The sequence below is a fragment of the Rhinolophus ferrumequinum genome, chromosome 12 (genome assembly GCF_004115265.2).
Source record: "Rhinolophus ferrumequinum isolate MPI-CBG mRhiFer1 chromosome 12, mRhiFer1_v1.p, whole genome shotgun sequence".
In the NCBI taxonomy this organism is placed as follows: domain Eukaryota; kingdom Metazoa; phylum Chordata; class Mammalia; order Chiroptera; family Rhinolophidae; genus Rhinolophus; species Rhinolophus ferrumequinum.
This window is the reverse complement of record NC_046295.1, coordinates 62,010,003-62,023,418: the sequence shown is the minus strand read 5'-3', so window position 1 is coordinate 62,023,418 and position 13,416 is coordinate 62,010,003. Positions and strand designations below refer to the sequence as shown.

The 13,416-nt window shown below is 41.5% G+C and overlaps 1 protein-coding gene across 1 annotated transcript in view; it reads left to right on the top strand.

The window, feature by feature from the left end:
* The first annotated feature begins 77 nt into the window (after nucleotides 1–77).
* ELP1 (elongator acetyltransferase complex subunit 1) overlaps nucleotides 78–13,416 on the top strand; it is a 54,432-nt gene continuing 41,093 nt past the window's right edge. Inside the window, exons 1-8 of the mRNA XM_033122131.1 lie at nucleotides 78–341; nucleotides 3,409–3,571; nucleotides 4,364–4,516; nucleotides 6,195–6,276; nucleotides 7,194–7,274; nucleotides 10,254–10,339; nucleotides 11,975–12,071; nucleotides 12,427–12,517. Of these exons, the coding sequence (XP_032978022.1) occupies nucleotides 3,422–3,571; nucleotides 4,364–4,516; nucleotides 6,195–6,276; nucleotides 7,194–7,274; nucleotides 10,254–10,339; nucleotides 11,975–12,071; nucleotides 12,427–12,517 (740 nt within the window). The 5' untranslated portion in view covers nucleotides 78–341; nucleotides 3,409–3,421. The remainder of the gene's footprint in view (nucleotides 342–3,408; nucleotides 3,572–4,363; nucleotides 4,517–6,194; nucleotides 6,277–7,193; nucleotides 7,275–10,253; nucleotides 10,340–11,974; nucleotides 12,072–12,426; nucleotides 12,518–13,416) is intronic.

Sequence of the window (13,416 nt, the reverse complement as noted above, 5' to 3'; positions counted from 1 at the left end):
GGGGTTGGTCAGCGCAGCTTCGCCCCTCCCCCCCGCGCGGGAGCTACCCTCCGGCCACGCCCCCTCCGCCTAGTGACGCCACTCCCGCGCCACTCGCCGTGTGTACCGTCTGTCTTGCTAGCTTGGGCTCTTCCCACCCGCTTCGGCGTCGTCGGGCTTCAGCCACTACTGCCGGAGGTCTAGCGGCCGGGAGGCCCAGAGCGCGTCGCGAGAGCCCCTGAGCCGTGGAGCGAGGGAGGCGCGTGCGCAACCCCGGGCGGGCTCCGGGAGGCCTGCAGCGCGTGGCCCGGGAGGCGAGGGTGGACGCACCGCCGTTTGGGAGTCCTCAGAGCTCGGCGCGGGTGAGCGTTCAAGCGACCCATCCCGGGTGTGGGCATGTCCGCTAGGGGTGGTTTTGAGGAAAGGGAACCCCGAGCGCGCAACCTGTGCCTCCTGCAGGCCTGGGAGTGGAGTGCGTCGTGACCACCTCTGCCCTCGAGCCTTAAGTTCTCTTTCGGCAGGCTTGCCACCGGCTGCACCTGCAGCCCTGGGCAGGGTGGGGCGCTCTGCGCCACAGCTGCACGCTTAGCGGATTCCTTGCAGGTGTGGACAGTACCGCTGAAAGCGAATCCATTAATACTTGACAGAAGATGCTTATTAGAGAGAAGTTCGGAACTGTTTTGCAGGTCCCTCCTCGTGTCTGCGACTTTTTCGTGGAGAGCTTGTCCTCTGTGCTTCTCCATCTAATGTGTATTATGTGACCCTCACCACCGTTAAGCTGTGACTTCCGTCGAGGCAATGACAGTCATCTCTTGTCTTCTGATCCTAGTACTTAGCAAGTGCTCAGTGTGTGTTTGATGTAGGCCACAGACGGGATCGTAGGATTGATTAGCTACTGTGTAAAGGATTCAAGCTGTATATTGACAGCCAGGGGAGTAACCAGTGAATAGTTTAATATGAAAGTGTGAGCAAAAAGTAGGCAAAGACACGTTTTAGTTTAGGGAACAGAGAGTGGCAATGCCATGCCCCCAAATAACGGAAACTCATTTGGTGGGAAAATAGCAAGTACTTTGTTTTCCAGGTTGCATTTGATTGTTTGCGAGACATCCTTGTGATAACGTCAGGAGGTTGAAAATGTGTGTTTAGTGTTCAGTTTGGGGAGTCAGGGCTAGACATTTAGATCAAGTCAGCATATTAGTAATCTGCCTGGTACGGGTTGTCATGGACATGATAATTAGCCAAGAGGCAGGTGAAAGAGCAAGAGAAAAAAATGGAGGAGTTGTCAGAAATTTTGGAGAAGATTAGGATTGATCTCTGGTGTGGAGAGATCCTTAGCACATGTAAGGGCTGAGAAAAGTTGAATTGTTAACGGTGGGGAGCTGGAGATTGCAGATGTAAAAGAAAGGATACTAGTAATAAGCCAAAGGGGAGTTTGGAGGATACCCGTTTCCTAGCCTCGCAGAGGAGTTAGGACACCTCTTAGAAGATAAGGGAATAAGGTTGATGATGGGTGTGAAAATTCAGAGAAGTTCTTCTAGAGACTGAGAGAGCTGGGGAGAGGGGAGATGAATGGTGATGTCATCTTGGCCTGTGATTCTGAAAGCCCAGGGATAGAAGGATTCCGGTTGTTTGCTGTTTGTTAGTCAGGGTCCAGTCAGGAAAGTAGAAACCACACATTAACAGAATGTAATGTGAAAAACTGGTTAAATAGTTGTTAGAGGAACAAAAAGGGAACAGTGAGATAACATAAAAGGTAAACTGATGGAAGTAGTTACAACACTCAGCTAGGGTTCGGGATCCAAACAAGGGAAGCCTATGGGATTATCATGGCCTAAACTTGGAGAGGCATTGTAAAGCTGGGACTCAGACTTCTGGTGTTGATACCTTCAGAATTCAGAGGGGGAGCCCCGAGTTGCTGGATTTCAGATGTCTGGAGAGGGCCTGCCTGGTTAGTACCTCTGGAGATGGGGGTGATGAGGCTGGTCCTGGGAATGTTAGAGACTGGGACCAAGGGCCCCTGTAAGGATGGAGGCCCGTTGCTGGGTGACAGTGACGGGAACAGCAAGATAAGAGGGAAAAGTGAGTCCTTAGCTCCCCAGCTGCCTGGGGTCCATGGACCTTAGGGCTTCACAGGTTGTTGGTGAATAGAATCCAAGTTCACAGGGAGGGATGTGAAGTTATTTTTATGGTCTGATCATGGCAGCAATAACAGCATGAATATTTGATAAACCAGTGTGAAAGACCGCCAGGAAACTACACATCCAGCCCCCTGTGGCCTGTCCTTATTTCTTGCTTCTCTATCCCTTACTTACTCCCCTCTAGGCCAGACTTGCCAGGCATTCTTTCATCTCAAATCTATGTACCCATCTCTCAAATCTACCCATTCTGTCAGATCTATGTCAGTGGTCATGTTTATGACGTTTAAAGATGAAAGAGATATGACTTTTATATGCTTTATATAATTTTATATGCTTTCTATATAGAATTAGATGTAAATTAAAAACCTGCATGGTGTAATACAGGTTCAAATAATTTCCAGAAGTGTTGAATATACACGTCACCAAAACATAAAAAACCATCGCCTGCCTTGATTTTCTTCTACCTTACTCCCACCATGAGGTTTTGTCTTCCTCTTAAGCCATATTATATGTTGTAACATTTATATTACACTTAACATTATCTGCTGTGTAGGAGAATTAGCTCATCTTTATTTTTTCAATGTCATATGTATGAAATGCCAAGATGAGAGATTTTACCTTGGATTATGGTGGCATTGAAGCCAGTGTGGTCTGTGTAATTGTTACCCCTAACAGAACTTAGGGACTTCCAGTTACAAAACCTTAAAGGATCTGAATATATATCCAGTACATTAACATTTGTTTTTCTCCTGCTTAGATAATATTATGCATTAAAGCAAGTCTGATTTTGCCAGACCAAAGTAGGTTTTCTATTTATCATTCTTTTCTCAGCTTGCTATTGCACTGGTAAAAACCAGGCCAAGAAAGTGGAGTTACGTGAAATAGTTATATCAGGTCATCGAGCTCCCCAAATGGAGGTCATCATTTTGAAGTTGTATTTTTACAGTGTCTTATTTTCCCCCTTAGAAGAGTAAACACTTAACACTTATTTCTGTTTTTGATTTAAATTTTGTTTTTTAATGTATAAAGTCAGTTTATAAATAAATGTAACTGGTGATATTAAAGTAATTTTATTACAGATTTTTTCAAATATGTGTGTGTTTGTGTGTGTATGGATTTTATATGATTTCATAAATCTATCAGGTTATAAAGATATCCTCAATATTCAAAAATGAAATGCTTTCCCATTCATTTTGTTCTTTTCAACTTTCCTGAGGAATAACTGATGTTAAATCTTTTTCTCTCTGAGAAATGAATGCTTCATCCAGGGGTATTTGTACCTTTCTTTCAGGAATCGCTTCATCATGAGAAATCTAAAATTATTTCGGACCCAGGAGTTCAGGGATATTCAGGTTCCGGGGAAACCTCAGTGCTTCGCTCTCCGGTCTGAACAGAGAACAGTGATTATTGGCTCAGAATATGGACTGATAGAAGTGGACCCTGTCACAAGAGAAGTGAGTCGTTTCTGGAGAACGCTAGTACTTGGCATGACTGTTGACTTGTCTTTTCCCAAACTTGCTTCCTTAGATAGTTTATCTTCACTGAATTTTTATCCTCCTAAATGAGCACTTCCTTTGCTTTACACTGATATCATGTTAGATGTAACTTAAATAGTAACCTACCTTTAACTTTGCTGCTGATTTAAATCTGAGTTGGCAAAACTCTGACCTTATATTTTGTTTTTGTGCCCTACATTTTTTTTACCCTTTCTACCATATACTGTTTGTAACAGTGGTGCTCAAACTCGGGATGCAAATGAAAATTGCCTTTTTAAAACTATATTACAACCTTATCCCATACCAAGTAAATCAGAATCTTCACTGCTGGATCCTGAGCATGTGTATATATTTAAAAGCTCTTTGGGTTGATTCTAGTATCTTCCCTTAATTGTATTTTGCTACTAATGTGTTTTAGATGATTACATTCTTAGTCCCTTTTCCCCATATTATAGAAATCTTAGCAAACCATAGTTATTATCTTTTATTGGACATTTAAAGACACCAGGCTTTTTGTTTTTGTTTTGTGTTTGCTTGGCAAAAAGTTTGCATTAACTATTTTTCTTGGTTAGAGATAATAAGGCCGTGAGATTTCGCAAATGAAAGTTTGGATTTTAATCTAGAGAAAACATTTTGAAAGCTTTTATATTATAAAATAAGCATTAAAAAGTATTTTATTTCTGGATATATTATGAATTGTTCTTGAAAGTAGATTGGCTTAATTTGCTTACGTGTTTGTTTTGTTGACAGGTGAAAAATGAAATTTCTTTAGTGGCAGAAGGCTTTCTCCCGGAGGATGGAAGTGGCTGCCTTGTTGGTGTTCAGGACTTGCTGGATCAGGAGTCTGTGTGTGTGGCCACATCCTCTGGAGACGTCATACTTTGCAATCTCAGCACACACCAGGTATAGCGGAAGAGTCCAGTGAGGAGTTAATCTCAGGTGTCCTCAAATAAGTCCTTGTTTTGCGTAAAAGTTTAAAAAATCAGGAACCATAATATTTAAGCATGTTGCAGATTAGCATCTTGGCATTATATATTGCTTTACAAAACAAAATTGTTGGTATGGCTTTAGCTATATTTTAGGATTCTTCTAAAACTCAGTTTTGTCTACTGCACCTATTAACCAGAACAATTACAATATTAAAAAACAAATACAAAAAAACCTGGCCATTCTTGTAAGGTGTAGCTCACCCCTTACCAAAATCTGATCCCGAGTTGTAACTTACATTTCTCAATTAGGAAGTCTTTGAAATGCTTATGTGGCTTATGTTTTCTATTATGGATGCTGTTGAGCCTTTCATTGATGGCTAACTTCAGAATCCCTCTACTATAGGTACTACAGTAATGCATGGTTTCTGTGCACTGTGTGCATATTTTATGGCTACCAGGGGAGACAAATTTCAACCATTTTCCTCTTTCTCTAGCAAAAGTTTGAATTTCCAGATTTCTGTCCTTACCTTCTTAACAGCAAGAGTTTCACACTAAAATTGCCTGATCTTTTTAAACTCGGATTACTCCATTAGTTATGATCTCTAACATTGATTGTGCAACAAGTATTACTAATAATATAATAATAATAATAATAATAATAATAGCAGCTGACATTTATTAAGTGTTTGCAATGTGCCAGGTACTTTTTCAAGTGCTTTTCATGCAAATTTTCACCTTATGAGGTAGATTGTTGTTTTCCCATTCTTAAGAAGAGGAAATTGAGGCACAGAAAGTTAAGTACCTATGCCAAGGTCATACAGTTATCAGAGGGGATTTGAACCCTGGCAGTCTGAATCTGGCACCTTCGCTTTTAACCATTCCATTTAATGCAGTAATAAATCTTATTCTTAATTCATGGTGAGAAATACCAAAGCTGTGGAGTACAACTTACCTAGTATTTTTCATATTTAAAAGGTATGCTTTTACTTTCAAAACATTTCGTAGAAGTTTTTCCTGATTACTGAGCTTCTCTAGTTTATTGATCTCCATCAGTGGTGCTGGTCCTCCCTATTTGTGACTTCTCAATGTCTGCAGGACAGCATGCATGTTCCTTTTGTGCCTAAAACCTTTCACTATTCCCCAAATCCCTTTTAGCCTCTCCCCACCCAGCATTCCTGTGTATATGTATGATTTATACTCTACTTGCAGCTGATTCTTAACTGCTCTTTTCATAACTTGTGCCTCAACACTGTACACACATACACAAAATCTCTTGCCTGGCCCGAATACCACCCCGAAGGCCACCTTTTCAGGAAAGCTTTCCTGGACTCTCCTAGGCCATTTGTGAGTCCCTGTTCTGAACCCCCACTTAATTCTCAAAGACCTCAGTTTTAGCCCTAATCCCTCTGTAAAGTCAATTTTTCATCTCCTTCATGAGACAACTCAGAGAGGAATGGAGTGGCCATAGTCAGTTTCCAGTCCCTATACCCTGTGTCATGCCTAGTCACTTAATACCTGATACTGAATAAATGTTTATTGATCAAACTCACATTTGTGTGTTCTGCTTTTAATGGTTTTGAGTAAGGTTGTAGTAAATATTTATGGAGATAGTAGTGTTTTGAAATCTCCCTTATAATTTTTCTCTGTCCCAGCTTGAATGTGTTGGGAGTGTAGCCAGTGGTATTTCTGTCATGAGTTGGAGTCCTGACCAAGAACTGGTGCTTATTGCTACAGGTAAGCTTGTCAATGATCTCTAACTCTGACTGTCATAAAATAGGACTCCTGGCATCTTACAGCCTTAAGTTCTGAGCTGCTTAAAGTTCAAAACTTTTGTTTGAACTATGATACCAGTTTATAATCTAGAGGGGATGTAGTCTGTTTCACTGCAGTTTTACCTCTTAAAATGTTGTTAAAAGTTGTTTCATGTAACTTTTTCAATCTTTGAAGCTGAGACACAAAGTCATAAAACCTAGAGAGACTCCTAAGTCCATAGTTGTAGTTAAAATGTCAGCAGTATTTATTTTAACCTATTCTAAGAGGAATTGCTGTATAAACAGATTCTAAAGCTCCTCTTACAACTCTTTTAACAGGTCTTACAAACTCTTAAAAAATGCTTTCTTTTTTCCCTTTAAGTCTCTCTATTTCAGATGAGTTTCTGTAAACTAGTATCCCCGATGAGCTGTATGTTTGAAGAGATATCTTGGTGACTAAAGTGTTGAAGTTAGTGGAGGAGGGCTATGTCGGCTTTTATGTTAACCTGATGTACATAAATAGCTGAGACTAAGCACCATGTGACTTACCTAGTCAGAGCGCGCGCGCGCGCGCGCGCTCTCTCTCTCTCCCTCTCTCTCCCTCTGTCCCTCTCTACTTCTCCCTCTCCCTCCCTCCCTCTCCCCCCCTCCCGCCCTCTCTTTCTCTTTCTCTCCCTCTCTCCCTCCCCCTCTCCCTCCCCCTCCCCCTCCCCCTCCCTCCCTCCCTCTTTCTCTCTCTCTGTTAAATGAGAGTCAAAACCTTTTGAATGAATCCTGTATGCCCTGTTCTGACTGTAAACTCCTCCACTCCAGCTCTGTAGCTTCCAGTGCCATAGATAATTATGAAATGGCAAGTTTGTTACATGAAAACAAAATAATTCTTGTTTGTGCCCCTCCAAGGTCAACAGACCCTAGTTATGATGACAAAAGACTTTGAACCAATCATGGAACAGCAGATCCACCAGGATGATTTTGGTGAAAGTGAGTATAGCTTTGTTTGAAACATTTTGTGATCTGAAGTTCTTTCAGGATTGATCATTTTCTTGCACAGTAATACCCATGTCATAAACGCAAAGAACTATGAAACTCAAGCCCCCATTTATTAAATATCAGATAGCCCATCCCAGATCTTAAAAGTCATACCTCTGCTGCCTCTCCAGGTCTGCAAGTTGATTTGTCAGTAAGCTGGGGGATAGACGTGCTTAGGGTCACCTAGATAGTTGTTGCCCAAACCCCAGGAAAGGCTTGGGCTATGGGTTAAGGAAAGGGACTGTATACGAGGTAGAACAAGGAGAACATTTCTGGGATACAATTTTGGGGAGAAAACAAGAAAGGTGAGAGACAAGGCTGATGTTTGTTCTTACTGGCTAGACCTGAATCTGTATTTTCTTGGGAACCATCAGATTGTTTTCTTACCAAGACCTAGCTGAGGTGATTTGGGCATTAAAGCTGTGGGAGTATTGAAGGGGGAGAAGATACTTATTGAGTATAAGAAGCTCTGGCCAACTTGCGGCCACCACATCGCTGCCCTGACTCAGGACAGGGATGAAGGAGAAGATATTTTAACTTTTGCTGAGGTGTAACCTCATGCCATCTTGTTCCACCAACTCTGAGAAATCATGTAGAAACAGCCAGTCATTTATTCACTCAAAAATAATTTACTTGTTCAGTAATAATTTCTGAGTCGGTATGAACCCAGCAGGGTGTTTGGTGCAGTAGATAATTTGACCTTTCAAGAATCCCATTACTTTAATAACAATTTAATGTGCAGGTATGAGGGTAACATAAGGGAAGGAAGGGAGTAATGGAGAGGGAAGACTTCTCAGGAGGCCAACTTGAGCTGAGTCTTGGCTGAATTGGTGTTGCGTAGATGAGGGTTGAGTTAATCTATTCCAAGGCAGGATTGTTTCATAGAAGCCTTTGACATATCATGGCTTATTCAGGCAACTGGGAGTACTTACGCATTGCTGGATGGGAGGACAGAGTATGGAATGAAATGGATTTTGTATGGAGTATGGATTTTGATCAAGTTTGGCAGGGAATTTGGACATTGAGTTATAGGTGATCAGCCATTAAAGGTTTTAATGATGCAAGATTGAGTGATTGATGAATAGGTACAGAGAGAAGAGGCAGGGTGGTCTTAGAAGGTTGCCATAGGAATCCAGGTATGAGATAAGGTGGGTGTGGGGAAAAATTTGATTGTCAATGAGGATGGGAGTACATTTTTTGGAATTATCTGAGAATCTTTTTTGGAATATATGTGCGTGGTTCCCCTCTTGCCCTAGCCAGTGGAGAAATACCAGTTTAGATAGTGAAATAAATAGGATTTGGGTATGTAAGGTGAAGAAGAGAGAGTTTAGTGGACTCCAGCGGGAAGCTCAGGTGGTGGGAATAAAGATGCCAGTATCTGAGAGGGAAGGTGGGGAAGTGCTGGTTTGTAAGGCGAAGGTAGTGAATTCTGTTTGGGATTTGTTGAAGGGCCATATAGGATCATCATGTGAAGTAGGAAAATACAAGGGGCTGAATCATTGGCGAGTGTGGTGCTGGAAGAGAGTAGGTAGGACCCAGGGTGGAGCTCCGGGGCATCCAGCTTTGAGGACAGTCACAGAGAGAGTAACCAGCATGCCTTTGTGTGGGTTCGTGCCCTGGGCCTGGCTAATCCCACTGACTTTTTCAGAAGAAGCCTAATAGAGTAAATCAAGGGAGAGGAGGAGTCCAAGTTAGGGGCTTAGGTCTTAGAATGTACAAAACCGTCCCTCTCGGGAGTGGTGAATAGATATTTTTCCTCTAACCCAGGGGTCAACAAACTTGCTCTGTGATGAGCTAGACGGTAAGTATTTTCAGCTTTTCAGGCCATGTGGTCTCTATTGCAACTACTTGATTTTGCTCTTACAGTGTAAAAGCAATTATAGAAAATACGTAAAGGAATGGGCACCGTTGTGTTCTAATACAAGTTGCTTTGTCAAAGCAGACGCAGGCTGTAGTTTGCTGATCCCTGCTGTAGCCCCATCTCTTAATTGTCTGGCCTCATTGGAAAAGTCCTCTTGCTTCACGCTTGGTCCTTTACCTCTCTGTGGAAACTGGGATAGAAGCCCAGGGGTGTGCGCCAGGATAGGCGGTGCTTTTTGTACCCAGCAGCAGGTATGCTTTGAGCTACGGTGGTACTTGGATGTGCCCATGCGGAGCACACAGAAAATGGTCATGCTGACCCATAATTTATAGGAATTATAAACAGCCCCACTTCTTCAGAATCAGAGTCAATGGCAGGAGGTAAGTACTGGATCCTGAACCTGGCTGGTGCTTTCTGGTACATCTCTGCAGTACCTATTGCAGGTGGATGCCAGATCCTACCTCCAGGAACAGAAGGGCTGCATTGTTTGAGCAGCTCTGACTTTATATTTTATGTGAGAGAAGCATTGTGACTTAGAAGGAACCTGGCCTAGAAGGCAGACACCCTGTGTTCTAGTTTTGGCCTCTGCCCCTAGGAGGTCTCACTCTGCCTATGTGAGAGGTTGGATTCTATCCTCTACAGCCCCTTCCACCACTCACACAGAGGTAGATTTATTTAGTGGATTGAACGCTTAGAATTTTATTCCCAGCTCTTGTTTTGAGTTTTGTGTTTTGTTATTCATGGATATAGCGTGTGAATTCTTCATGTTTCATTCTTGTTACTTGTAAAGTGGGGATTCTGACTGTCATCAGTGGACTGTGGACTATATATGATGGCAGTAAAGCTCTTTCCAAAATAAGGGCATTTCAAAGTCTTCAAAGTCACCGTGGCATATCATATGGAACATAGGTTTGTCAAATATTGACTGCTGGTCAATTTATTGAGAGGTCTCAGAGGACCCAAGTAATTACCCGTCCCTAACTTCTTGAAGAGTAGCAATGAAAGTGCTTTTATTTCATTTCATTTAGCTTACTGGTTGTCTTGCCTGTTCTCCATCAATTGTTGTCTAGGCAAATTTATCACTGTTGGATGGGGCAGGAAGGAGACGCAGTTCCATGGATCAGAAGGCAGGCAAGCAGCCTTTCAGATGCAAATGGTAAGGTTGGGCTGATGGATAAAGAAACTTGATTGGAACCAGTACAAGTTCTGCCACCCACCATGAATCCTTAGGTGTCCAGTTAGAGGCTAATGATAGACAATTCTGTTCTGTTTTACTGTGTTTCCCCGAAAATAAGGCCTAGCTGGACAATCAGCTCCAATGCGTCTTTTGGAGCAAAAATTAATATTAGACCTGGTACTATATTATATTATATTATATTATATTTATTATATTATATTTATTATATGATATTATATGATATTATATGATATGATATTATATTATATTATATTATATTATATTATATTATATACCAGGTCTTATAGTTAAATAAGACCGGGTCTTATATATTAATTTTTGCTCTGAAAGACGCATTAGAGCTGATTGTCCGGCTAGGTCTTATTTTCGGGGAAACACGGTAGTAAAACTGAAGCTGTCTAGAAAACCTCAGGGAATGAATCATCCTAGAAAGATCCTTTTGATCTTTTTTAATGCCAAATTGCTTTGTCATTTTTGCAGTGTAGAGAATAATTATAACCAAGATGCAGTTTAAAAAATAAATCATCACAGATAGAAATGTAACACTGTGTATCCCTTCCTGCTACACAGAAGGGGCTACTATCTTGCACTCACTGTTGACCATTCACACGCATGTTTTTCTATTTTTCCGACATATGTAGATAGTAGTTTTTTTCCTCTTGGGTAAAACACTTTGTTTTCAACTTCTTTCTGGGTACATTTTTAAGATAGAGCTACAGGATTTATTGACAAAAGATCCGATGTGGAGTGTGAGAGAGAGGAATTGAGGATGGTCCCAAGATACGGGCCTGAGCAAATGGAAGCATTGTGTTTATCTTATAAGTAGAAATTTCCATGAGCTGCCCTTTTAGGATAAATGCATCAATTATACACTGTCTGCCATTTACATTGCCCGTCCTTAATTATTTCTCGCCACATCCCATGTAACTCATACCCTTCACTAGCAGACATTTGTGTTCTAGACCATACGGCAGTTTTGTTGAGAAGAAATCTTGTGAGCTGCCGGTGTATTATTCCCTGTTGTGCAGGCCGTGGCACTAGCATCACTCTGACGTAGCCTGTCACTACAATGTGATATGTAGGTGGCACTGGAGACGCCTCTTCCTCCTGTCCTGCAGAGGGCAGAAGTCTTCTGTGGTTTCATCACTGCTGCTGCCTCTTACCTCTGGCTCATCCCTACCCACCTTCCTCTCATCTTCTTAACTCTTCTGTGTGCTGTTGTGAAGCTTATACAATACATAAAATCTACCCTCTTATACTTAAGCAAACAGAACATTTCCTTGTCATAGTTACCTGATGGATTCCTCAGCTCGCTATTTTTAATATCTGGATATGCAGTTCTTTTCCTCTGTCCCATGCTTGGTGAGCAATTTTTTTTTTAATGCCCAGAGAAGGATTTTTTAAGTTCTTTTTTATTGATGATTCCTGGGTCTAAGGATGCTTTTATTAGAAGAGTTCCTGAGGATTCTGTGAAGCTGGTTTTCTAGATAGCTTAAACCTCATATAAATTATTTCAATTTAATAGCCTGAGACTTGTTTGATTCTAGGCCATTGAAGAACCCCAGTAACATTTGTGTTTCTTTCTCTCTTTAGCATGAGTCTGCTTTGCCCTGGGATGACCATAAACCACAAGTTACCTGGCGTGGGGATGGACAGTTTTTTGCTGTGAGTGTTGTTTGCCCAGAGACAGGTATGGAAATAAATTGTAGTTAAACAAAAAAATTTTTTATCTTACTAAGTTTTGGAAAGTTTTCTATTTTTTTGCACTGTAGTGTTCTTTTATTAATATATGAGGTAAAGATATGTGCTTTAGATGCTAAATGAATTTAGAGCTAAGAATTAGAAGAGTTGTTTGAGGCCATCTGGTCCAGCCTCCTACCTATTGAACACAAATTTTTAATAAGATTAATATAATTGGCTTTGTAAAACCATGATAGTTTTTATTAACAAGGAAGGTGTCTGAAAAGTTTTCACTTGACAACATTTACCATAATGCTTTGTGTTTGTTTTTTTGTCTTGTGTTTTTCCCTCTACCTACTGCACAGGGGCTCGGAAGGTCAGAGTGTGGAACCGAGAGTTTGCTTTACAGTCAACCAGTGAGCCTGTGGCAGGACTGGGTCCCGCTCTGGCTTGGAAGTGAGTGGGAGAAGAAATCTTGTAACTCATTCCTCAAAATTTCTTGGAACTGGGGTAGGGGTGGTGGTACCTGTTGAATATAGGTGTTTATATAACACAAAAAGATAATTACTTTTTCTCATTTGGCTGTAAGCCTGTATGTTTCTTTTTCTTTTTTTTTTTTTTAGTTCTCTGAAGACTGACTTCAGTTTGAATAGTAGATTCTGAGCTTCATCACAGATCTCACCATTTCAAGGCCCACACATTTTGTAGGTCAGGGGCAGGGCCTACATGAAACCATTGTATAAGACAGAAAATGGTGTAAAAGGGAAGCTTCAGTCCACACAGCTCCGTGGGGCAGTGGAGCTTTGTGAGGGCTGGGAAGAGGGCTTCCTTCCTCTGCACTCACCCCACACTGAGGGGATCTGTTTGCTGAGGAACACGCAGGCTGCATTCAGCCCTGGTTCACCTCTGGGCCCAGGCCTCACGTGCTGGTCACAACCTGCATGCGAGATGCAGCTGCCCTGAGTCCAGATAGAAGAAATATCTCCTCTGTTGCCGTAGCACCTGTTACATGCAAAACCAGTTGGTCTCTAGGTTTTAGACAGCTTTTTTCCCACTAGTATTTGAGTGGCTTTGGATGATGGAGCAAAAGGAAAACATGTACTGAATTAAAACTCTAGAGACAGATGTGAACAAGATGAGGTGACTGAGTTGTTTTCAGTTGATTGAGAAGTCTTTAAAAATACCCACCGGAGCATGGACTATTTCCTGAAGTTATCTAATTGAAGGAGAAATAGGTTATAGTTTTATAGGACGTTATATGGAATGGTTTAAATAATTTAGTAGTTTTTTAAAAAGTCACCCAAGTGCTGTCTAAATCTGTGAGGCTTTGTGGGCAAATGGAGTCTTTGAGCAAA